The 24,973-nt window shown below is 36.5% G+C and overlaps 3 protein-coding genes across 6 annotated transcripts in view; 1 reads left to right on the top strand and 2 right to left on the bottom strand.

Moving 5' to 3' along the window:
- Positions 1–3,056, top strand: part of LOC126367590 (CAD protein) — a 29,084-nt gene extending 26,028 nt beyond the window's left edge. For all 3 annotated transcript variants that reach the window (XM_050011179.1, XM_050011178.1, XM_050011177.1), the window contains 2 exons: positions 4–387; positions 875–3,056. In XM_050011179.1, coding sequence (XP_049867136.1) covers positions 4–387; positions 875–1,081 — 591 coding nt within the window. In that variant the 3' untranslated portion in view covers positions 1,082–3,056. The remainder of the gene's footprint in view (positions 1–3; positions 388–874) is intronic.
- Positions 2,006–10,289, bottom strand: LOC126367593 (uncharacterized). Its single transcript, XM_050011181.1, has 4 exons — positions 9,664–10,289; positions 6,558–6,847; positions 4,430–6,288; positions 2,006–4,274 (listed from the first exon to the last, which is right to left on the bottom strand). Exons 1-4 carry the CDS (start codon positions 9,978–9,980, stop codon positions 3,795–3,797), a joined length of 2,946 nt encoding a protein of 981 aa, XP_049867138.1. The 5' UTR covers positions 9,981–10,289; the 3' UTR covers positions 2,006–3,794.
- A 333-nt stretch (positions 10,290–10,622) lies between these two features.
- Positions 10,623–19,037, bottom strand: LOC126367601 (uncharacterized). 2 transcript variants are annotated; one of them, XM_050011196.1, is made up of 4 exons: positions 18,900–19,037; positions 13,399–13,486; positions 12,351–12,510; positions 10,623–11,695 (listed from the first exon to the last, which is right to left on the bottom strand). In XM_050011196.1, exons 2-4 carry the CDS (start codon positions 13,439–13,441, stop codon positions 11,539–11,541), a joined length of 360 nt encoding a protein of 119 aa, XP_049867153.1. In that variant the 5' UTR covers positions 13,442–13,486; positions 18,900–19,037; the 3' UTR covers positions 10,623–11,538. The 2 variants fall into 2 exon arrangements, with proteins under 2 accessions (XP_049867153.1, XP_049867152.1); XM_050011195.1 differs by lacking the exon at positions 18,900–19,037 and adding an exon at positions 17,191–17,436.
- Positions 19,038–24,973: the final 5,936 nt, after the last annotated feature.

Below are 24,973 nucleotides of genomic sequence, written 5' to 3'. Positions count from 1 at the left end.
CAGAAAGCATCTCGACACTGCCGCAAGCCGATTATAAATGCAGGAGATGGCATTGGTGAACATCCTACCCAAGCGTTACTTGATGTATTCACTATTCGAGAGGAGATTGGTACAGTAAATGGCCTTACCATCACAATGGTTGGAGATCTGAAGAACGGTCGCACCGTTCATTCTCTCGCTCGCCTCCTCACCCTATACCAAGTCCAACTTCAATATGTGAGTCCGCCAGGACTTGGCATGCCAAAACATATCATGGAATATATAGCCAGCACAGGAACTCCACAAAAAGTTTTCGAGCGGCTAGAAGATGTTCTTGCAGATACCCATGTCCTATACATGACAAGAATTCAACGTGAAAGATTTGCTAGCCAGGAGGAATATGAAAAGGTAAATGATAATAATTCTTCATTTTACGGCTTAATGTAGAACTCGTCAGTTATTACACCTTCAAATTATTAAGTATAATTTCATCATCAGCCCATTAACGTCCCTACTGCTAGGACACGGGCCTTCCCTATGGATGGATAGGGAGATCGGGCCTTAAACCATCACGCGGGCCCAGTGCGGATTGATGGTTATTAACGACTGCTAATGCAGCCGGGACCAACGGCTTAACGTGCCTTCCGAAGCACGGAGGAGCTCGACATGAAAACTTTTTTTTGTGGTCACCCATCCATTGACCGGCCTTTGCGAAAGTTGCTTAACTTCAACAATCGCAGACCGAGCGCGTTTACCGCTGCGCCACCGAGCTCCTCATAATAATTTACTTATCTTAATTCAAAATTAGTTGTCACCTTCAAAGACTTAATTATCCAGACATCGGACAGTATTTCTGGCGTTATTTAATATCCTAATTACAATCGTGGTATTGCAGACGCGTGGCTTACTGGTGGTGACGCCGCAACTGATGACGCGTGCGCGGCGCCGCATGGTGGTACTCCACCCCTTGCCACGAGTCGACGAGATCTCCCCAGACTTCGACTCAGACCCTCGGGCCGCCTACTTCAGACAAGCGGAGTACGGAATGTACGTCCGAATGGCGTTACTTGCCATGGTTGCCGGCGTCAACCCTCTCATATAAGTGGATCTTCCAAAAGCTATAAAATCCTTAATCTCTCCACACACAGAGGCGGTAGCGCAAGCGTTGCGAGTTGGCGAGTCGGAGTTACTAATAAAACGGGGCGTATATCTCTGTGTGAACGCGTGCTTACGAACTCAAATATTACAAAATATTCCTGGCCGCATCTGTGTGTTTTAGATTAATTGTATAATTGACAAATTAGGAAGCGATCCTAGTATATGTATATAATACATAATACTAATGTAATGAATCATAATGTGATGTATCTATTCGTAGATCGTATAGAAAAATATAAATAATCGAATCATCTAGACATAGGTTTCCAAGGCCCAATGTCAACAGATAACGAAAATAGTAAAATAGATAATACAAACATACTGACCTATCTTAATAATTGATTTAATGTGATAAAATTGATAATATTAGAAGACAATAAATCGGAATGTAAACAAATAGGTATATAAACTCGTCCATGAGAGATTATGGAATCATTAACGGGCCGAGCTTACAGCTTATCAGAAGAATAGAATAGAAATGTTTTATTGCGACCATGTGTTTGTACAAATTGTGGTGTTATAAAAATACAGAAGTAAGTATTATAGTATCATCATGGACCCGGTAGCGGCACTGCAACTGGTAGAGAGGACAACATAGTTAATTATTAGTCAGTGATACAATTTATATTTATCATACTTACTATATTTTAACAATATTATTGTACTATTATGTTAAGTATTGTTTTATGTGTTTATTATGATTTAATTTTTAAAATGTTACTTATTAAAAATTAATATTTGTAGCTGTAAGTGCGAAAATTCTAGGTCAGCCACTTTTGATACGAAGTTATGAAGATGTAAGCTGTTGCGCCTTTTTACTGCCGGAATCGGCACATCACTGCTGCTGCAGCAGTGATGTGCCGATTCCGGGAATATTCCCGGCAGTAAAAAGGCGCAAAACTTATGTAAAATGTGCCTGTAATATTACCTAACCTTTATGCAGATAAGACCAGAGTACAAGAGAGAACAATTTGGATAAGAAAAACAGCCAGTGTCGTTACTATAAAAGTTTCTACAACGGGAACATTCCCACTTTGGGAACATTCCCGGGAACGACTCACTGGGTAATGACGCTTGGTGAAAGGCAATCAGCAGTAATAAGTGATGAAGTGGTGAACCGGTGTAGGACCAACCATGGAAAGTCAAACCATCACCTACATAAATGGGGCTTAAAGGAGTCGCCATACTGTGAATGTGGTCACCCGGATCAAACCATATCTCACATAGTGAACGAGTGCCCTCTGCACCAGTTCCCAGGTGGTATAGCCGAGCTGTATTGTGTGACGGATGCAGCAGAGACTTATTTTATTTTTGTATGCCATACGCAATAATAATAAAAGCAGTAATAAGGACTAATAGTCCATTATCAACACAATCCCTCTCGATTAATACCAGTTTCGGTGTTATTTGTAGTGTTGAAAAACTAAGCAATTTTTATAGAAGAAATAATTGAATATGTTCTTTATTTAAATAGATGAATACCCGAAGAAAAATGTCCGCCTTAGAAAAAAATAAACAGCTACACCTACAATGTACATCTTTACTCCAAGGGTTATAAAACTACTTTTGTTATTATAATCATTTTTTAATATAAGTACAGTACAGTACAAATATAAATATATACAAGTATACATATGCCATATTAAGTAATTAATACATTGGTTAATATCATATTATCATATACTTGTTGCCACATACCAACGTTTCGCGTCTAAGTGTCCACTAATACGATTTTTTTAGTATACCTACCTATTTTAATAGGTATTACATAAAACGTAAAACATCTTAGGGAACTCCTTTAGCATTTACTACGGTTACATTCCTAAAAGTATACGACAAGTGATCATTATTATTTAAAATGATTTTCGTAATTAAAACCTGTGTATATTATACATATAATATACTGTATTTTATTCTCATTTGTATTTTATTCAATCTTATAAATATATGATTGATATCTGTCATCTTAAAAATGTTATAAATATAAATACACACAAAATAACAGTTTCCGCCAAAAAATATATAAAATATACAAGAGATTCTAATAAATTATTCACAAAATATATTCTACCGATGATACAAACAATCATACTTACATAAATAGAAAATTAAATAGAAAAAATCTGACTCAGACGGGACATGTACTCGCAGCTTTTGCCAAGCCGGTACTATGTTAACCATTACACCAGTTCCTCATCCTGTCTTTACTAAATCTTTCGATCTAAGTATAACACCGTCATTATAAATACGGATCCCTAAGCAAGGGTGACTGCTATAAAAATAAAAATCCCTTGTAACGTAAATACTTTTATCTCATACTATATACCTCCCACTGCTGGGCAGAGGCCTCCCGTCATTCAACCGGAGGGTGAGCGTATGCTCCACCACCACAGTGACGCTGAATATTCCACCACGCTGCTACAGTGCGGATTTGTGAAACCGTTTGGGCTAGTAGCCAACACTACAAAAATCAGATAAGTACCTATAGATAACATGATTACTATGAATACTTAATTATTAGTTATTACACTGATAACATTGCTTTACAAGATATACTTACTTACTCTACCAATTATAAAATAATAAGTCGATTTATTTACATTTCGCTCTATAAGCCTTTATCTATATAAGTACGTTAATATCTTTTAGATTACGTACTACAACTTAGAATCCTCTTCATCCGATTCGTCTATTGTAATTGATTTACCTGCCTGTTTCGAATTTTCTATGTGCACGTCTACGAAGGTGAATGCTGGGGCGCCGGTTGTGTCGGTCGGAGAGTCTTGGCTCACAATATGTTGATACTTCGGTCGCATTTTGCGAATAGGCTTCTGTATCGGCCGGTCTACTTGGCTCTCTCTCCGTGGTGGTAACTTGAATCCCCCCTGATTTACCAGTTTCCGTTGACAATCCGCCAACTTCTCGCGAATGATGTCCAAGTACTCGTTGGCTGTGATGTCACCTCCAGGGTCGTCCATCAATAAAACGCACAATCTCTGAGCCTGCTCCAAGTAAATAATCGCCTGTTTTATCGCTTCGAATCTCTCACTTGTTCGTGCCATTGCAATAAAGTGAGTGATGAAAAAATCAAGTACAAGTCTGCGACGTTCTGTATCCAGTTTCGCAGGTAAAAACACCTGTAACAAAAAGTGAGTAAGTACCTATATTAGATGTTTATAATAGTAAAAACATATCCATATTCATTCATTCAAAATTTACGATCCTGGTTCTTGTTGGTGGATACATAATAAGGAAATAATTTGTCTGAATACTTACTAAAATGGCTACTTACTTTTGTATTAATTTCTTTTTCCTGCTTAAGAACTGTCTTTTGCTTTTTGTTATGCAGCTGTGCTTTACGACGTTCTTGTATCTGTCGCTGCCTTTCTATTTTCCATTGATATTGTTTATCCCTCGCTTTGTCCCAAAAATCTACTGTAGTATCATCGTCGCTGTCAGAACTCGCATGATTCGTCGGGATTGTTTCTGGTAAGTTAGGGTTTATTAACCGCAATGGATTTTTGCATGTCAATATATCGTAAAGCCTATGACAGTTGAGTGGCGGATAAAATTCTTTCTTTGCATACTTCAGTTTATCTAAGGCACTTAGTAAATGCATCACCGGAGCCTCCAAGATGTCGGCCAGTCGCCTTTGTTGTTTCAGTAGCAATGGTCTTGGTATGCTTTTAAAATCGTTACAGGATTCAATGAAGTAGTTTGGGAATCTGCCTTGGCCAAAATGAACATAAAATGTTCTTAAAAATAATCTCAGTGTTTCTCCAAGGCGATCTTCCGGCCACTTTGCATAGTTATCTTCGCATTGCCAAAACAAATGATTTTTAATATGACCTGCATCAATGCCTATTTTTGAACCCTCATTTTCCAGAAAAGTTTTTTGAAGAGCTAAAGCAAACAAGTAGCATCGCATATGAGAATGCGCTAAACAACTTTCTAAATATCGTTCAGCAGCGGGAAATATAATCTTCCACTGCAATGTTTGCTCGGGGTTGTGTCCCCTCTTCGAACGAAATCCAACTGGAACCAAGAGACATCCAAAACCGATAGCTTTGCTCACCATATATTTGGTTGGCCATTGATAACTGAAATTGGTTCTAGGATTTTGTATAATTTTTCTTTCTCTTATAATCCACTGATTAGCCGCATTAGGCCACGCAGCTATCAAAGCTGGAAAAATCTCTGTGCCCATCCTGATGCCGTTCTTTATAGTATCACAATATACACTTGCTCCTTGTGTTAATGCATTATTTATAGCATCTTGAGATAGACCCAATCCGGAGCCCAAGTTGATGATAAAATTATCAACAAAGTTATTCATGAAGTTCTGTGAACCCAGGTAATGATAAGTTTCAAATAGATTACGTGACAAAGATATTTTTGGAGCATTGTCCTCGTCGTCCTCGTCATCAGTCCAGCTATCGAAAGCGCGTACTTGTACTGTACTCCAACACTCTTCAGGAAGTACACCAGAACCAGCTGAGTAATTAGATGGTTCATGGAGTTCCAGCTTTTTAGGAGTTGTAGATTCAGTTATCGTGGAATAGCCGTAGTCTGATTCTGTTTCACTTGATTCGTTTTGACGACTGCTTGATGTTGATCGATACCCGGATGTCTCTGTATCTTCTGCTACTGTATTTTCAGAAGTTACTTTTCTCATGTCAGGTACTTGCATTTTATTTTTCACTTCTTTAAATGGACCACTCGGTCTTCTCGTGTTTTTCAAGATTGATTTTCTAGGTTTAGCTTCTTCGTCAAAAGTATCTTTCTTTTCTGTTTCTTCGCGTAAAGGTGCATTTGATCGTTGCATAGAATTTATATTCGTAAGCTTACTCTTTTCGACCTGTACGCTAAGTTGTTTAACAGGACCACTACCTCTTCTTCCTGAAAGTTCCACGGGATTTAACTTCAAATTAGAGTGCTTCACATACCCATCATTAACGTGAGCTTTTAAAAGTTTTGACTCCAGTTTCTGCAATAATTCTTCGCCTTTCCTTACGTAAGGCCCTTCATCGGAATCATTAGACTCTTTTTCTGAGTCAGTATATACGCTGTCATTATCCGCTGGTTTGGTTTCGTCTAGTTCACGAATCATTGGACTTTCAAGGACCTCTAGTTTCTTTAATTTAACATATCCTGGAACCAAAATACACATACTTACTACTTATATATAGAAATAATGTTATATCTTTGTAAAGCTATGGAACAAAGTTAAGCTTTGTGACTAGTTTATGATTCGTCCCTGACGTCGCAAACTGACGTACCTCAATTTTTTGGCGGATCTCTCGAATAAGACACAAATTATTCTACTGCTTGCGACGTTAGCGACGGATTAGCTTAGGAGCCAGAACATACAAGTTACACATAACACATGCTTTGAATTGAACATAACTATATTCATTTACCTGGTTCTTTGCAATCTTCCACCAAAAGCTTATAGAAAGGTGCATCAAGGACTGCGCTATAGTCGGAGGTGTCGCCGGGTTCGCTAGCTTCTACATTGTCGTAGATGACGAAGAGACGTGGTGCAGCGAGTGGTTCAGGCGAACCGCGGCGTCGTTGGTAAGTTACGTGGTCGTGCACGCATTCCTGCAGCCGGTCCGCGAAGAATACATGCTTGTGACGTCGCACCATCGCCTCATCCATTAGATGCTCCCGTTCGCTTATAGGATTGTTCTTTATATGATGTGTTTCCCTGGAAATCATAAAATTTGAGCTTTAGTTAACTGATTTACTTCTGTTGTAGTGCTAGCATACACCGGCAAATAGAGTGTAAGTATTGTATATGCACCATCAAGAGGTGACAATGATTTACCTACTTGACTATCTAGAAATTGTCTTATCAGGTGGTCGATAATAAGTAACTGGATTGCACAAACGTACATACACTTTGGCAGACGGGAACGCCTGCGTATGACTACTACGTTACCCTTAATGTTCTAACTTTTTAGAAACAATATTTTCCTCAACTCCTTAATCAAATAGCTGCTATCTATATTGCATTTCTGGTATACCTGTTCTAGTAATAAGTGTTTTCAATATCTATCGATAAGCATAAGACCGTAACTGGATACGAAGGAAAGGCTTCTTTGTACGAGTGCTAGTTCACGATAACATTGTATGACGTAAGCATTCCTAAGCGCATTGGACGTGATTTAATGAATCAAATCAAACAAATCACGGCATCGATGTCGGAAGATACTGATCAACAACTTGAGTTTCAAGTATTATCAGTAATACCTACATATTTAACTTTATCATATCTGTGCATTGTCACTTATCTGCCGACAACATCTTTATATTACCACTCAAATGTATAAAAATTGAGTTAATATTAGATAGATATAGATATAGCCTTTATTATGGACTTATTGTAACATTTTTTTTTCTTTTTTTTTTTAGCTTATACATAATATTAAAAAAGAAAAAAAGATGTGTTTAATTATGCTCTTCGTCCATTTGTCTTTTGACAAAGGCCTCCTCCAGCTCTTTCCACTTATCCCTGTCTCTCGCCAGCCTTCTCCACATATTTCCTGCTGTATTTTTTATCTCTTCTTCCCATCTCTTAATTGGTCTTCCTCTCTTTCTTGTTCCGTATCTGGGGTACCACTCGGTTACGTCTTTTGTCCATTTTGTATATTGAAATGGACAAAAGAGTTAATATTAGTATCCACTATTAATTACATATTTTTTTGTACTTAATTAAGTTAGTATTTAAAAAATATTTTATTATAAGTACTATCCAATAAAATATAAGCATGGATTAAATGTTCATCGGTATCGTATTGTTAAAATGCAACTCTGGCTAGACAGCCTGATGCAATAAGAATTTTAAGTAACAAATAAGTCATACTTAATAACTGAATGACGAATAAGTATACACTTAATAAGTACCTAATTATAGAAAAATATGAAAACTTCAGTACATATTTAATAAAAAATAGAGCCGAGATACGTAAATCGCCTTGTAATCTTCTTTTCTCGCGAAGGTTGTGAGGTTGGTGACCGATCACATCACCTGGTGTCAGGGGTACTATTGTTTCATAAATTATAAAATGTTACTTACTAAATCTACTTAAATGATTAAGTTCATTATTCTTATTAAAAAGGCAGAACCCAAAAGCCATTATCTTAGTCGAAACCTGACTGAATACCTATGCGTCGTAAATATGATCTTTTTTTTGACGTGACTTATTGTATTTTCAGGTTATTTGCCTTGAGTTCATAAATGTAGATTGTATAACTACTAACTATAACTACTTTAAATAATGTAAATGTACAAAGTTAGAGAAAAAACAACTCCCGTCGCCATATCACAAAGAAATATACATTTTAGTGTGTACTACATAATAAGTATATATTTTTTCATACAAGGCAAATCTGCAACAGGGCATGCTAAACAATATACTTTATACCAAGGTAATTTAGGTTTATTCATTTTTAAGGCATTGTCGGCAGCCAGCGCCGTCTAAATTTAATTCCTTTCAGGTTTCAGCCCAAGAACTTTACTATTTACCGATAAATCAACGACAGTATTGTTAAGAGCGATAACGGTAGTTTCCCTATGCTTTTTTATGAGGACGTCACGTGCTAAATCCATCAAGATTGTATAATAAATTATGATTATGAAAGGTCTAATAACTACGAATAAGCTATTATTTACATACCTACTACTAAGTTTCTATCTGCACTCTACTAACATTTTCACATAATATATAATTTACTTAATAAATAAATCAAAGTCGCGTATTTTTCAAGCTGTAATAATAATAATCTTTTTTTTTTAAATCCGCTATTTCTTGTTTTATTTCTTGTTTTATAGCATATTATACTTTTTTATATAGAGCAAAACAAGCAAATTCTACAAAGATTATTTTGTGCACGTATATGGCGTATTTTATCATCATTATTTTATAATCAAAGGTCAGGAACTAAAAATGATAAGGCTATCGTAATTAAGTGAAATCTCGTAGGAGTTTTTCGCCAATTATTCATCTTGCAGTAACGTTACCGAAGGTCCTAGACGAAGGACACGATCCCGACGACCCGATTACCCTAGCCATAGAGGCAGCCAATCAGCTCGCGACAACAAACACTTCAAGACCCTGATACCGACCCCGCTGGCGTGGTCGACGATTTCCCTCAATCAGCGCTTATCGCTGTCGACCCACTAGGGTCGATTAATTCTTTCAAATATTTTTCCTCTCAGACAACGCCCCGAGCCGAGATTCCCGTCCAGCTGGGCACCCTCAGGCCTGTTGTCTTAAATGTTGTACCGGGTGAGAGCCTTCAGCGCTCCCCATTTGCCCGGCCAAGTAGTTAATGCCATCTACGGCAAATCTACAATAAGTCACGTCAAAAAAAAACAAAGAAAAAAAAGAAGGTCCTAGAGGTTTATATAGCTGTATTCTATAAGTACAATAAAAATATTATACACGCTATACCTACCTACTTCTTTTCTAATTCTATTTCATAGGTAAATAATATTAGAAATTTCTTGCATAATCTCACCTTTCATAATTTTCAAAAAATTGCACCGACAGCAAGATGTTATTCATGAGGAAGGCCTCGGCATCGTTGTGTAGCTGGTACCGCATGCGGTCTATTGCTTCGCTGTCGTAGGAGCGGACATGCGCCGGCGCCGGCGGCACAGACACCACCTTCGGCGGCTGCGACGTCGGCAGCGACGTCTCCTTCATGCCCACCCTCTTATTTGCTGCATTTATTTTCTTCTTCCTCTTCTCCTCTCTCTGCACCTCCTTCCATCTCTCCCGCTCGAAGAACTTATCAGGCTCCTTCTGTTTTGCCTTTGACTTCGAATTACCCATTGCAACTAACTTCTTCGAAATAACCTTTCTTAATATTAAAACTTTTTTTAAATTATGCTAAGACCTGCAATATGCACGGCAAAAAAACATGATTCAGAATGCAATGATAATCAATTGGTTCCAGAGCCGCTTGGCAAAAATAAAATTTTTCTTCCAGAGAAAGAGCGTTCGTCACTCTCTAGGTCGCGAATAACACTGCTGCATTTTTATTTAATTGAACGTGTATACTGTTATCAGTACTGATGATTAAGTTCGATGTATGTTAATCGATTATTATCAGTGTAGTATGTTGAATATATGTTACAGTGATTTTGTTTTCAGCGAATGTACTATACGCGTTGCGCAGGCGAGTGCGCCGCTACTGCCGTGTGCACTGCGCACGCGCACCGTGCCGCGTATGGTCACGGACGGTAGCGTTTGGAAGTTAACAGGCCACGCTGACAGCATTCCTTCAACCCTCCTTGTTATATAAACATACATAACCTGTTCCTATCGCGTTACCATTAATTAGTATCTAAATATTTAATTATTATTGCGATAAAATCAAAAAGGAGCTGTAAAACAATTATATATATATTCTAATGAAAAACTTGATTCTGGCTTTACATAATGGGTATAGGTATATATATAAAAACGACGGAATAATATTGATTATGTATATTTTATATCAGATTCTTTCTTGTTGATTCTTATTTTTCAAAAGTCATAACAATACATCTACACACATAAATCAATAACACATTTTTACAATAATATTTAACCACCTAAATATTTAATGACTTATTAAATTACCTACTTCATTACGAATTAAAAAAAAATACCTACATTTGTTGAATTTGAAATAGTTCTTACTTAATTGTAATGACACTATACAATTACTTTGGTCTATTTAAATATATAACATTATAACTAGCAAATTAAGGACATTTCTATTAAAAATAAATCATTATATAAGTAAAATAATCGTTACATTCAAAAAATCTTCTAAAATCTGAATATAGTAATTTAAGTGACCAAAACTATGGCACATTTTTCAGGATTTAATAGGTACTTATGTATGATTTTCATTTATTTCCACGTTAAACTTGGTTTAATATACAAAACAGAAATATTAAAATAAAATTTGTAAAACTTTACAGTGAACATTTTTTAAATAAAATTACAAGCATGATACGTACTTATTTCTTACTATTCAGAATATTATAAAAGAGCGAAACCTATAGATCTTGATACGGTTTAATAAAACTAAATATTTCTGCAAAGCTTCACACTTCGTCGCACCTGAACAAGTATTGTTGAAACAACGCGCTATCCGTCGGATCTAGGTGCTTATAATAAAAATAAAGTCTCTTATGCATGTTTCGGACGACTGTCTCTATTACGAGTATTCCTTGTAGCTTTGTAAACTTTACCTTATACATGTGCCAGATGTTTCTTTGTAAAATTTACCCTTACATATTATGTGCCCTCCTTTGTAAACCTAAGCTACGTCTATTTAAGTATAAGATCTTTCATCAAAATGGCTTCATGTTAAAATGCTAGTAAATTCGAGTCACTATCAGGGGATAGTCCGTAATGCTTCGGCAGGTGGCACGCTCAGTTCTGGCTCCTCCATGTTGTTGACGATGCTGGTCACGTCACCTTCAGGGTGGGCAGACACTCTTCTATGGCTCTTCGACCGCTTCACTTCTCCCATCTTTTTCTCTAACATTTTCCTGAAATAAAAAAAAAGTTAAGAAGTTTGTATAAAAAATAAAAAGTAAGTAATTGTTATAGAATACGTGAAAAGACTGTTAAATGCAGTACCAAGTATATAACTAAACAGTATGTAACATGGTCTTACGTTATGGTTGAGCAAAAGTGGGTAACAGCTTTAACGTTGAATTGATTAATTTATTGGGGTAATTTTGCGCAACATTTGAATCAAATCAAATATTGAATAACACAGTAAGTAGCTATTTTTAGCTGTTTTCGTCTTTGCTAAAGATATTCCTTTCTTTTAGTTGTTACAGTAAAGTCCACTTCTTTTGCTTTTTTCTAAATGACATAATATCACAGATACCAGTCTTTTACCTGCTTAACTAGCTCTGTACACATGTACTTATCATATTTTAGATTTAAGCTTGTGACACACCCCGGACACTTCATACAAAAAAACCTCTTTTTACACAAACACTACACATTGACGTTATTGTACACGCGCATCTGTGTGTGTGACATCTGAGCCCATACGAGTAAAGACTAAAGTAAGACCGCGGGGAAGTGAGGTAAGCCTAGCTCTGCCGCTTGTGGAGAGCGAAGCCGTTCTATACGAAGTATTATTCCTGATTCTACGCGTGTTAGAAAAATAAACGGATTATTTTTACTTACTGCTGTCGACAGTCAATAAGGACTCCGAGCAGGAACACAACAACGATTGCCACCAGTACCACCACCGTGACCCCGATGATGGTAGCTACAGTCAGCGTCGGAGCATCCTTCGCCATCGCTGACACCGATATAATCGGCTCCGCGGTAGACTCCCATGTTTCTGAAATTAAATACATTCACTATCATTATCTAGTACGGTCTTTTTTTTTGACGTGACTTATTGTAGATTTGCTGCAGATGGCATTAACTACTTGGCCGGACAAATGGGAAGCGCTGAAGGCTCTCACCCGGTACAACGTTTAAAACAACAGGCCTGAGGGTGCCCAGTTGGGCGCGAACCTCGGCTCAGGGCGTCGTCTGAGAAAAAAATATATTTGAAATAATTAATCGACCCTACCGGGTCAATAGCGATAAGCGTTGATTGTGGGAAATCGTCGACCACGCCGGCGGGGTCAGTATCGGGGTCCTGAACTCTAGTACGGTCAACGAAGGACCTCATCTCTAATACTGGTGGTTACTACTGCACTGCCAAAGCCCCTTGACATGGCTCATATAACGACTGCATACTTACTAATATACTTATAAGTAAATAGTAGCTGAGACCGACTGCTTAGCGTGCTCTCAGAAACACGGATCATCCTACTTTCGGACAATCTGGTGAGCAGCCTGCGGTGTCCAAACCAAACTAGATATCACAAAGTGATTTTAGTGATATATCCCCACCGGGATTCGAACTCAGGTCATAATTGAACCGCCTAATGTCTTTGAAATGGCTCATGATACTACTAAGTAATGCTTATACTTAAAATGAAGAAAGAATTTCATCATTAAGTACAATTAATAAAGTTACGTAATAATAGCTATTGCGGTGAATAACGTAGGTAGCATTCAAAGGTAGAAAAGCATTCACAGTAATTTGAACCTGAGATAGGTAAAATTTCAAATTGGAAGCCTACCGCCTATAAAAAGAGCCTGAAATTGGAGGTTTACCATCCAAGCGATAAATCCAGTCAGTTTTATGTGTCGGTTACTGTTCTTCGCAACTCACCTCCGTCTTGCCAGCTGGCGCTGTTTCCGCTGACTTGGTCCATACCCCCGCCGCTGACGCAATACTTTCTATTGTTGTTGTATTAAGCCTGCAACACAGACAAAAAACGTAAAGTAAATTCAAGTTGGAGTTCTTATTTTTAAAATCAGCCATGCTTGCTTGAGCTTGGTCTATTGATACCATCGTGTTATTCTGTGAAATGCATTGGGTATTTTCTATTCTTTAGACATAGTGGAAATTCCCATTTTCAAAATGATCGCTTTTATATGAAAAACAGATTATCCAATCTTTTGTGATGTCAGCAGTTTTAAGAGTTATGAAAACAATTTATCATTTCCTAGAAAAGCTGTGACGTAGTCAATTAAGATTATCAACAAATCTACGCAGCCGACTTTGAAGTTATCACAGATTGTGAGTGAAATTTGATTAATTTACATTCGAAAATAACCTTTCGGTAGCGACGTTATCTATGACTGATAACTGATTGCTACCGGGCAAAGGAAACTTCTATTTCGTATCGTACTTTGGACATGACAGCACACTTTCAGTGAGGGCATTAGATGCAATACCAGTTGGTATTGCCGACCCTTTTTACGAATAACTTAAATTACAAACATAAATAGTGTCATTGCATAACTTTTGAAACGATTTCAAAGAATACTTTCGAATGACGGATTTTCAAAACTACCTGTAATAATAGAGTTTTCGTAACAATAGACATCGAAATACAATACTCTCGTTTCTGAAAAAATCGGACAAAGAATAACCTACTGCAGCTGTTGTTAGGTAGGTACGCACAAGTACATCTCGAGCCTTTTTTTAAGTGTCTTTATTTTGAGCTTCTAAAGCCAGAAGACACGCAAAGAAGTATAAGTACCTTAAGTTTTGGCAATAATAAGAAACTTAAATATTGCAGGAGTGAGTTTCAGACCACTGGAAGGTCAATATTCTAAATTTCACAGTAAAAATATCCTAGAATCTTCAGCGTGTTTGCAAATATCCGGTATAAACTTATATATTAAGAAATTTAAGTACCTAAGTTCTAACTACATTTTTGCAAAAGACAAAAGAATCCAGGATATTTTTGCGGTGGTACAATAATAATTGGTGTATAATAATATTTATTATATTGACCAGTGCTCTGACACACACCCACAAACAAATCCTGGAACAGAAGGCTCCCGGTGCCGTCTCTTTGTGCATTGAGATATAAGATACTTATTTGAAATATTTGTTTTCATATTTTCCTTTTAGATATTATTAATAAGTTGTTTTATTAATAATTGATTCTTAATTCAAAGAACGTATTACACATTTATCTTCGTATCGTATTAATAACAAGTAATCAATGAACTTATTATTATCTCTGCGAGTAATTTTGTGAACTAAGCCGGAAACGATGGAGGAATTACTTCATTCAGTTGCAACTGGAAATAAAATCACTTTTACAATCTCGAAAATTTTCCAGATATATCCTATTTTTAGCTACTAGCCAATCTTTAAATATGTTTCCAGACATAAATATTACATTTATTTTACTTCGTTTTTAATAAAAATATCAATGAAAAATTCAAATATGTGTGTGACGTGTGTCGTATATTTAAGTATTTGTTGTTTGTTTGTCCTTAAAAACCAGTTTTGGTTTTCTTATCTATTAACTGTATATAGGCAAAATTACCGGTTGTGTCATTAAATATCTTCTTAAAATAACTGAAGGATGTTTCCGTATTGAAGAGTGTATTTAACATTTACTAAATTACGGTCGCATTTTATACGCTATTATTTTATAGGTGGCGCAATAAACTCGCAGTATCTCCTCAAACCTAAGCTATTGTTAGTAAGTACATATTAGTTGGCTGCAAGCGGCTTTGTTTCTTGTCATATTTAAATAAAAGAACAATGACCATTGCCGTTACGAGTTGAAAAACATTTGACTACGGACAAACGCCTTGCCTTTAGGCATTCGTTGAGTTACGCGTACAACGCGTATTAACATTCTTTACAATTTTTTTGCCACATCAGAGCAATTCATCTAGAAATTGCTTTCTGATATGTGGTTGCATTGCGCACTTTTACATGCGCAAATTTAATGTCAAATTGCAATATTGCTTTTTTAGATGAATTGCTTTGATGTAGCCTTTTTAACACCCTCAGGTTTGAGAGATATCGTCAATCTTCGACACTATAAATACATTTCCCTTGAGCTCTCTTTGAAAGCGTATGTGAATGTACTTTTAAATATAAGTACCTACTACGCAGAATTCCTTTTCACGTGACTTGTTGTTGATTTGCCTCAGATGACATTCTCTGTTTGGCCGGACAAGTGCAGAGGTTTATGTTTTGATCTTCGGTGGGCATTATTTATTAGGCTCTAAGGCCCTAAAAAGTAGGTTCCAATTTCATCTAATAATTGCGTCCACATTGCTTGATTACAATATAGGGTCAAGTAAATAGTGCTATTGGGACTAAGGTTGTCGATGATGATGCACTATGCTGACATAATAATAATAATAAAAATAATAAAAAAAGGTGATGACAACCTTTATCGAAGTGGTAACCATAAGGTCAGACGCGCGTTCTTTGCCGCCTGTCGAACTGCGCGTTACCACTGCAGTCAACTTCTCGCAACCTTACGCATTCCAGAATTCGCGGTAAGTAAGTACTTATCATTTAGTATTTGTCATTATCTAATACGTCATCGCTTACGTCAAGATATGACTAACAAAAAATAAGAAAGTTTTAGGCTACTGAAGTAATCGACTAATACGTTTAATAACGTTTATTTTTAAAACAATTGTTTTTTTAATACAATTAGAAATGGATACGTTAATATAAAGTTATAAAATTTTAATACGTATTTAAATTCATAGTTTATACTTTAACTTAATAATTATAACGTCCTTCATTGTGAAACCGTATCTAAATGACGAAACATTGGAAAACAATCACAAAAACCAGTAGGTAAGCACCTAATTTTATTATCTCGTTATAATGTTTTAATTCATTTGCAAGCCAGTATACTCAATAGGGGTTTTGGTCCGTAAGTGAGCCAAATGCTGTTGCACCACGATGCATCTACTTACAGCATCAAGTTACTTTTTTATAGCAAGTAGAGTTATATTTCTCAGAAACATTTTAATTTAAGTTATAACCGGTATGCAATCGCATGAAGATTGGCAGGCACGCTCACTAATTGCGTTTTTGCGGTTCGACTGGCGGAAAATGTTGAAACATCCTTTGAGAATTCGTTTAAAACTTATTCATTACCTGCAAACCGGACCTTTAAATTGAGAATTTGTTTCGTAAGGATCAAAGGATGATGACTAAGGATAAGTAACGGTTGGTGAGGGGCAAGTGGGTCAAGAGCGGCGCGCGCGCAGCCCGGAAAGCGGCAATGAACGTACGATGCGGTTGCTCCATGACTTCAATAACAACAAACTTCTTGGTTACGAACTTTCATTAGGTACCTACCTTCTCGAACGTAATTATAGAACTATCTTTTTCTAGTCCTTAGAAAATGTTCCAATACAAAGTAGGAAGTCAGATCCTTCTCGAATAGTGATTAAACGAACAGGAAGTACTTTTAACACACAAAAACCCAAGTCATTAATTTGGAGATTGTCGATAGATATAGGTACTTTTACATAAACATATAACAATCCAAAAACTGAAAACTTTAGAATACAAGCGAGGCATGTAACCGTGAACATTAAAAAAATAATTTTCTATTAGAATGCAGAAAATCAATTTCGAGCAGGTACCCAAGTAGTAGACAGATTTCCACGGACTTACATAAACGTACGGTCCCAGGTAAACACGGCCGGTGCATTCACTGCTATAACAATTAGATTTCACACTTGATTCTACACACTAACTACTTTGGCACTATTTTGACATTACAATAAAAATGTTGAACTGGTGAACGTTCGTGTATAGCAGCGGCGGTGGTGGGTGCAGGTGGTCGGCGCATGCGCAGCGCTCCGCGGCGCGTCTCTCACTGGTTTCGCCGCGAGATCACTTCACCCAACCGAAGTGTAAAATGAATAACTGTTGGTTTGGCAAAGCCTGCGAATTGCCCTCCATATACTAGCTAGGCCACAGGAAAGTTAGGTGCGCCTACATCACTCGTTAGTACACAATAAAATCCAACACAATTTGATGATAACGATAATCTATTTTAAACATTTTTAAAATGAACAATTTCAATTTATAACTTCAATTGTGTTTGTATAGTACTTATATTAAAATTAATTACTTAATAAGTATATTAACTACGTTTTGACTGGAGAAAATAATTGACACATCAAAAAAAAACAGAAATATTCGCAGTTCAATCTGATAAGCGATAACCTACTTTATTTGTAGACGTTATTGTGTTTAATCATTTTATAAATAGTACTCTAGACTAACTAGATCTGCATGACTCATTCGTCATAGTCATCATAATAGTAGGTACTTAAATCGCCTTCTTCTATCGTGTGGGTTGTGAGATGAATTACCAACCCCATCAACCCTAGTGTCAGAGTTACTATTGAGCCGTTAAAGGCCCCTGTCATGGCTCATGTAACGAATATGTACTTACTTACATCAGTAAGTAGTAACCGGGACCAACAGCGTAACGTGCCTTCCGAAGCACGGATCATCTTGTTTTCGGACAATCAGGTGATCAGCCTGTAATGTCCTAACCAAATTAGGGATCACAAAGTGATTTTTGTGATATGTCCCGACCGGGATTTGAATCAGGGACTTCCGGATCGTGAGCCCGACAAACCACTGGACAACGGAGGCCGGTTCTTAAATGTGTATCTGTTGTAAAAATTGTCTTCAATAGATCTATGAGGGCTATGATGACGATTCAGGAAAATACCAACAGTATAATACGCCCCCCAATTAGTTTCACTGTAATGTTCGTTGTCCGATAGTCTTATCTCGATGTTCCTGTTAATTGTTTATAGCGTCTATTAAATAACATAAAAAAAAACAATAAATGATAAAAAATATATACCCTTTCGTGATAACGACTTACGAAATTCTTAAATATTATCATTGTCTATACGAGTATCTATAATTAACATAAGGAAAAGACCAATCTGCATTTGTTAACCCTCTTATCGCCTATAAAAAAGGAAACAATAAAAATCATGAAGATAGATTACATGACATACTGATACATGATAATTACAGTTTAATTCGTAGCATTCGATTAAAGGCTTAAACGGTTAGTGAGCAGAAACGTAAACTAAATGACGTATCTACATCATCAAAGCAAAGGTCGTTTGGAATTCCGATCATAGCCTAGTGGTGAATGTGCAGATGATAGCGACGTAGAACGTTACGACCAACAACCTGCGATCTATGTGCACAACTGTATCGCGCAGAGTTAGATAAGTTACTTTACCCAGGTATTAACAATAATCGTGTAGACCAGACTGCAAATAAAAAGAACATTACAATGATATCTCTTTTTAATGTTGTTTTTTTTATTATAATTACTTACTTACCATATTAGTGGACTCGCAGTGTAGATTTCTAGAAACAGAAGTTTATATAAACACGTATGTCTGATTTCTAAGAATAAAATATACCTACAATAGCGGAAAGTTTCCAACTACGAAACATTACACAAATCGCATAGTTCATAACTAACTTTACAACTTTATCTAAGCTTCCACACGACCACTAATTATATTGGTCACTGTAAAAACCAGATAAAAATGGGAATTACGGGAAACATAAAAATGTTATCTGCAACAGTTCCCAATCAAATCAAATTATACTGTAATAAGTACTTAGTTAGCTGAGCTCGGTGGCGCAGCGGTAAACGCGCTCGGTCTGCGATTGTTGAAGTTAAGCAACTTTCGCAAAGGCCGGTCATAGGATGGTGACCACAAAAAAAAAGTTTTCATGTCGAGCTCCTCCGTGCTTCGGAAGGCACGTTAAGCCGTTGGTCCCGGCTCCATTCCGCACTAGGCCCGCGTGATGGTTTAAGGCCCGATCTCCCTATCCATCCATAGGGAAGGCCCGTGCCCCAGCAGTGGGGACGTTAATGGGCTGATGATGATGATGAAGTACTTAGTTAATTCCAAACGTGAAATAAAATGACGTATTTACTGATATTGTTAAAAAACTCAAAATAGGTAGGTACCACTTGTTGCGATTGACGTATTTGACGTATCAAACAAACGGATTCTTATTACTTGTGTATCAAATAACACAATGATGATTCACTTGTGAAAATGAAGTCTGTAAATGGTTTTCTATTATATCGTTACCCGACTTGAAAGTTAAATGTAGACTTATTGCCATTCACGTCAGCGACATTCGAGTTGAAAGGCCTCGAAGCCACCTAACACCTTTAGAAGTACTAAACATAGATTACATTAAAGGAAAGAACGCAACAGTGTCTCCTTGGTAACTATCTATGAGCAACCATACTCGGTGCGTCCGTCCGGAGTGGTTCGACGCATTTTGCCCTACTTTCCCTGGCTCAGCTTAGCATGTCGAAATCTATGACGAAAGCTGCCTGTGGCCGCAAGCTTCTTCTCGCTGTTTGAACCAGATCATTTTCTACTTAGCTAATAGATTACGGCCATTCTTTATATACATATATGCATAAACTCACGCCCGTAACCCACAAGTAAACAAAGACAACTTGCAACCACTGTTGTTACGAAGTCTTAAGATGGACATGATGAAACTTATGGTAATAAGGAATCTAAGTATTATTATATTGTTATAGGCCTATCGCCCATAACATTTGACCTACATGTTACAAAGGGTACAATCCCTCTATCAGATTTTACGACATGCCCGAGACGACAAGCAGCGAACGTGTCATTTATTTTCAATTGAAAACTTCCACTCCAGCGTAGATAGATTGATAAACAAATTGATAAAAAAAAATCCAAGTTCAAACATTTGCAACTTGCAACATTATCCGTGTCAATATTTTTTTTACTTTCCTGATAATTATTAAAAATAATAATGTTTGTAACCTAATTCCATTGTGTAGTTATCGCGGTACAATCACTAATCCGAGATAAGTGGTTGATACATGTGCGTACTAAATAATGCGTCGAGAATGCACGGCGGTTGCAACATCGTGTGATGACGGGCGCGACATTGCACCAAACTAGACAATGGTGCTAATTCCTGTAAATACCATCTAATTTTATTTTAAGTTATATCTGTCATTTTCTTATCCGCCGAAAAGGAAAAGGACGGGTAATCGACAAGCATAAAATTTATGGAACACACGTCAATTTTAAGCACAAATCTAAACCAACCGTCTAAAAATTTTACATCTGTCAATAACCCGACACATTCATTTACTCATTCTTCCTAAAATTAAGAGCTGTGAATCATCCGTCCCTTTCCTTTTCGACGGATATGAAAATGACGGATATAACTTAAAATAAAATTAGGCGGTGTCTCCAGGAATCGGGGCCAATAGGTGATAACACTCACTTTTATTGTTTTCTGTGACGAGCACGTGATAGTCTCTCGGAGTACCACTTTACGTGCTTAATCTTTCCTCTCTAATCCTAAGATTGCTCCACTTGAATTGTTATTGTCGCCGGCGATAGGTACTTATTATATCTTTGTTATGTGCAGGTCATCATCACTAAGGGCTATGAACCTTTCTGGCATATCTCAGTGGCGCCACCTAGCGGATTTTTTAAAACTGCGGCGCACGATGAAACCTGTGCAAATCGATAGGGGACACTTGTCTGAACAAAAAAGCTTTAATGGACCTATGCTCTAAAGTGTCACGTTTTCAAGATATCTAGCTTGAAAGTTACGAAAAGTGTCGTATGGATAAATCGATTTTACTCTTTATCTATATACAATCGTAATATAGTGACAAAGTGATTGATTATACATGAAACATTATTTAATATACAACATATTTATCTTATTGAAAAAATGAAATTAATAAATACTTACAACAACATTAATGGTTTTTGTCTTTGCTACATTATATAGGAAGTACATAGGTACTTAACTGTGCACACCTTATCTAAGGTTACTAATTGCAAACTGAGTTTATCAGTTTGTGTTATGTATGATATAGGCGTCATTTACTCCTTAACTTGATTTTACTTGACACAACGACAGGATCTAATGAAATATAAAATAAAGTTTAGGTACATTTTTATATAAGTACGCTATGCGTTTAGTGCGGCATCATTAGTACTCGTTAAAAAGCAGAATTCTCGAAGTTTAAGAAATCTGTGTAAGAGAAACAAAATGGTGTACTTATTAACTGCCATTTTGCTTTCTCGTTTAATTCCAGGAACTACGAAAATGGAGGTCCTTTGTTTAAAGTTGCACGAATTTCTATTATTTCGGCGGAATCAACAAGGATAGCGAATAGCCATACAATAAGTGTGAGTGAGACAACATCATACAATAAATACAATAGGACGATTGGCAGCCGGGTGAACTTTCAGTCAGTTTGCCACTTTCATCTTCAACGTGCGCACGCGCTTCTCTGTTCTGAGACTCTATCCTGTTCATTCTGTTGTATTTGTTACCACTGTTGAGTTTGTTAATATTCCTCTTGAGTTTGTTAGTATTTTTGTTGACTTTGTTAGTGTTATTGTTGAATTTGTTGTTGTTGTCTTGGCAAGATGTCCAGTCATGTTGGAGCCAGGCAATGTTTTTTGTTGTGGTGTAAGCACTGTTCGTGGCCCGCGCCGAAGATCTCGGCGTCCTATACAGTCTTACTTGACAACTGAAGATTATATTGCTAGGCACCCCAACATCCTGAATTATGCTCGCCACTTATTTGACGATCGAGAGCTAAGTAATCTTATTTGAACATTGCAAAAATTAAAAATCTCAGTATGCAGTGTATCTGGTATCTATATTATAGTCCCTGGTCAGTATAATACATAAAATGACAATGTATAATTCGGCTCGTTTCTCAATCGTGCTTTTCATAATCGAAATGTCATATGAAAAAAAATCGTGTATGGAAATAATATAAGTATCCTACTTTATCGAAGGAGTAAATGACGCCTATATCATACATAACACAAACTGATAAACTCAGTTTGCAATTAGTAACCTTAGATAAGGTGTGCACAGTTAAGTACCTATGTACCTACTTCCTATATAATGTAGCAAAGACAAAAACCATTAATGTTGTTGCAAGTATTTATTAATTTCATTTTTTCAATAAGATAAATATGTTGTATATTAAATAATGTTTCATGTATAATCAATCACTTTGTCACTATATTACGATTGTATATAGATAAAGAGTAAAATCGATTTATCCATACGACACTTTTCGTAACTTTCAAGCTAGATATCTTGAAAACGTGACGCTTTAGAGCATAGGTTCATTAAAGCTTTTTTGTGCAGAAAAGTGCCCCCTATCGATATGCACAGGTTTCATCGTGCGCCGCAGTTTTAAAAAATCCGCTAGGTGGCGCCACCAGGCTATGCCAGCCTCCATAGTGAAATGTTCAATGCCCTTTAAGGTGATTCGTTTTCCATACAAAAGTTGATGCAGTGCTACAGAAAAACGGATAGAGGAATATTGTTATAAAACCGATAAATAGTAATATTTTGGTGTATGATTTTCGCAAACTAACAAAAATTTAGGGTCCGAATACGAGAAGTACCATATTTCAGACCCTCAATTTTGATCAATTCTACATTTGTAGTGGTGCAGATTACAGTGTATTTGCTGAGCGTGTAGAGGTGTCAATGTTAGTTTGTGTGCGTGATAGTTTTTTTTTCTCTAAAGGCTTTGACTACTTGACAAGTGTAATAGAATGTCAGTGACAATTTATAAAGAGATTTTGTATGAAGAGAATAAATATAAATAAAAAACTAAAAATACTACAATCTGAGAAAAGGAATATTGGAAAAATATTTTTGTTTTAACGCATATTATTTAAACATTTTTAAATAATGGGTAAGTACCGTGTTTTAAAAGAGGACATATATTATAATAAAAAATCAATACATAAAATGAAATGGCTGTATGGGCATAGTTCCCTTTGCCTTACCCTTCGGGGAAAACCAAATCAAAAAAAAGTTGTTGCATTTGCCGGCCTAAATAGTAGTCATTTTTAATTAATTGTTTTTCCATCCAACATACAGATTTATTTATATTCTCTTTGCCGCGGACTTTTTGGTGGAAACGGGAACGGGAAGGTTGATTTCTTCGTTGAATAATCTAAATAATCAATATGAAGTGGTGTTTTGTGGTTAATGATCACATTAAGTTAGTCGGAAAACATTCCCGATAGTATTATTAAATCGGAATATTCAATAAACAAAGTGTACCTATCTATTTTCGCTTTGCGCCAACAAGTCGCTTACTGCGTTTGGGGCTCGGAGTAGGATTCTGCTCCGAGGGTGGGGGCTTAGGTTTCATCATTTCATTAATCATCATCAAGAAAAAAAAACAGAAGACATGGCTGTATGGGCATAGTTCCCTTTGCCTTGCCCTTTGGGAAAAAAAATAAGATAAATTTTGAAATTCTTATGTATAATAAACAAACATCACAGACATCATGACAGATCTAAAACTAACGAAAATCTTTTTTCTTTTTTCTATTTGACTTATTTATGAATTTTAATCAAGAAAACGTGATAATAAGTTCGACAGCAACCAGTTCAGGTCCTCGAAACAGCCCATTTCAGGCCGCGTATATATGGAAATACTACTTCAATACGTCCCAGCCTCGTCTTTTTTTAACGTCCTCGTTAAAAAAAGACGTCCTAACCTGAACTAACTAACCTAACAATAAACACCACGCGTAAATATAAGTCCAGAAATGCGCTGCAAGTCGTCTGGACTGGGCGCGAAAACAACATAGAATTCGATTAGCTGCTAAGTGTCCCGCATGCTATCACCAGCTGTCACTGACATACGTATGAAGTCCCGCGGATTTTATTGGAACTAAATGACAAGTCATAATAATTATATGCGGATACTGCGACATCAGCGCCGTGCTTGCGGGACGTCCTGAAGCGCTATTACATCTTTCAAACGCGATGCGACAAAGTTTGAACCGACGCAATTTAGGAAAAATCTACCTTATTATTACTGTACTGTGATCGTTATTTGTAAAATCATACAATACATATACACAATTCTTTATACACAATATAATTATTATGACATATTGTGGACTTTTCGGTATACCTACAAAAAAGGAACAATTCAACCATACGTTGTTTTGTTATATCTCAATGGGCTCAGGCAGCGTTTTCGCCGAAAGCTCCAAGTCGGCTATATTTGTAACGATAATTATGTTTGACATTCATCATCATTTTTGAACCATTTTATACAAAAAAAAAAATACTTGTATAAATTATATACCCTAAAGCACGCCCATGAATCACTCTACTCATTGGTGAAAACCGTATGAAAATCCGTTCAGTAGTTTTTTAGTTAGCCGCATGTTCACTCATGCGATTAATGCCTGTTAGAATTTTACAAAATAAAAAATACGGAAATTACGGAAGGTACTCAAATTCAAATTCAAATTCAAAAATATCTTTATTCAGTAGGTAACATAGTTACACTTTGAATCGTCAATTTTACATA

This window comes from Pectinophora gossypiella, chromosome 6, assembly GCF_024362695.1.
Source record: "Pectinophora gossypiella chromosome 6, ilPecGoss1.1, whole genome shotgun sequence".
In the NCBI taxonomy this organism is placed as follows: domain Eukaryota; kingdom Metazoa; phylum Arthropoda; class Insecta; order Lepidoptera; family Gelechiidae; genus Pectinophora; species Pectinophora gossypiella.
This window is presented reverse-complemented; position numbering and strand designations above follow the sequence as displayed.

Excerpts from the sequence above, each read along its gene's own strand:
- LOC126367593 (XM_050011181.1), bottom strand. The coding sequence starts at position 9,980 with ATGGGTAATTCGAAGTCAAAGGCAAAACAGAAGGAGCCTGATAAGTTC. Across the intron at positions 6,848-9,663 it reads TTTTTTGAAAATTATGAAAG|GGAAACACATCATATAAAGA; the intron begins GTGAGATTATGC and ends TATGATTTCCAG. Across the intron at positions 4,275-4,429 it reads AAAAAGAAATTAATACAAAA|GTGTTTTTACCTGCGAAACT; the intron begins GTAAGTAGCCAT and ends TTTTTGTTACAG.
- LOC126367601 (XM_050011196.1), bottom strand. The coding sequence starts at position 13,441 with ATGGACCAAGTCAGCGGAAACAGCGCCAGCTGGCAAGACGGAG. Across the intron at positions 12,511-13,398 it reads CGCCAGCTGGCAAGACGGAG|AAACATGGGAGTCTACCGCG; the intron begins GTGAGTTGCGAA and ends ATTTAATTTCAG. Across the intron at positions 11,696-12,350 it reads CTTATTGACTGTCGACAGCA|GAAAATGTTAGAGAAAAAGA; the intron begins GTAAGTAAAAAT and ends TTTTTATTTCAG.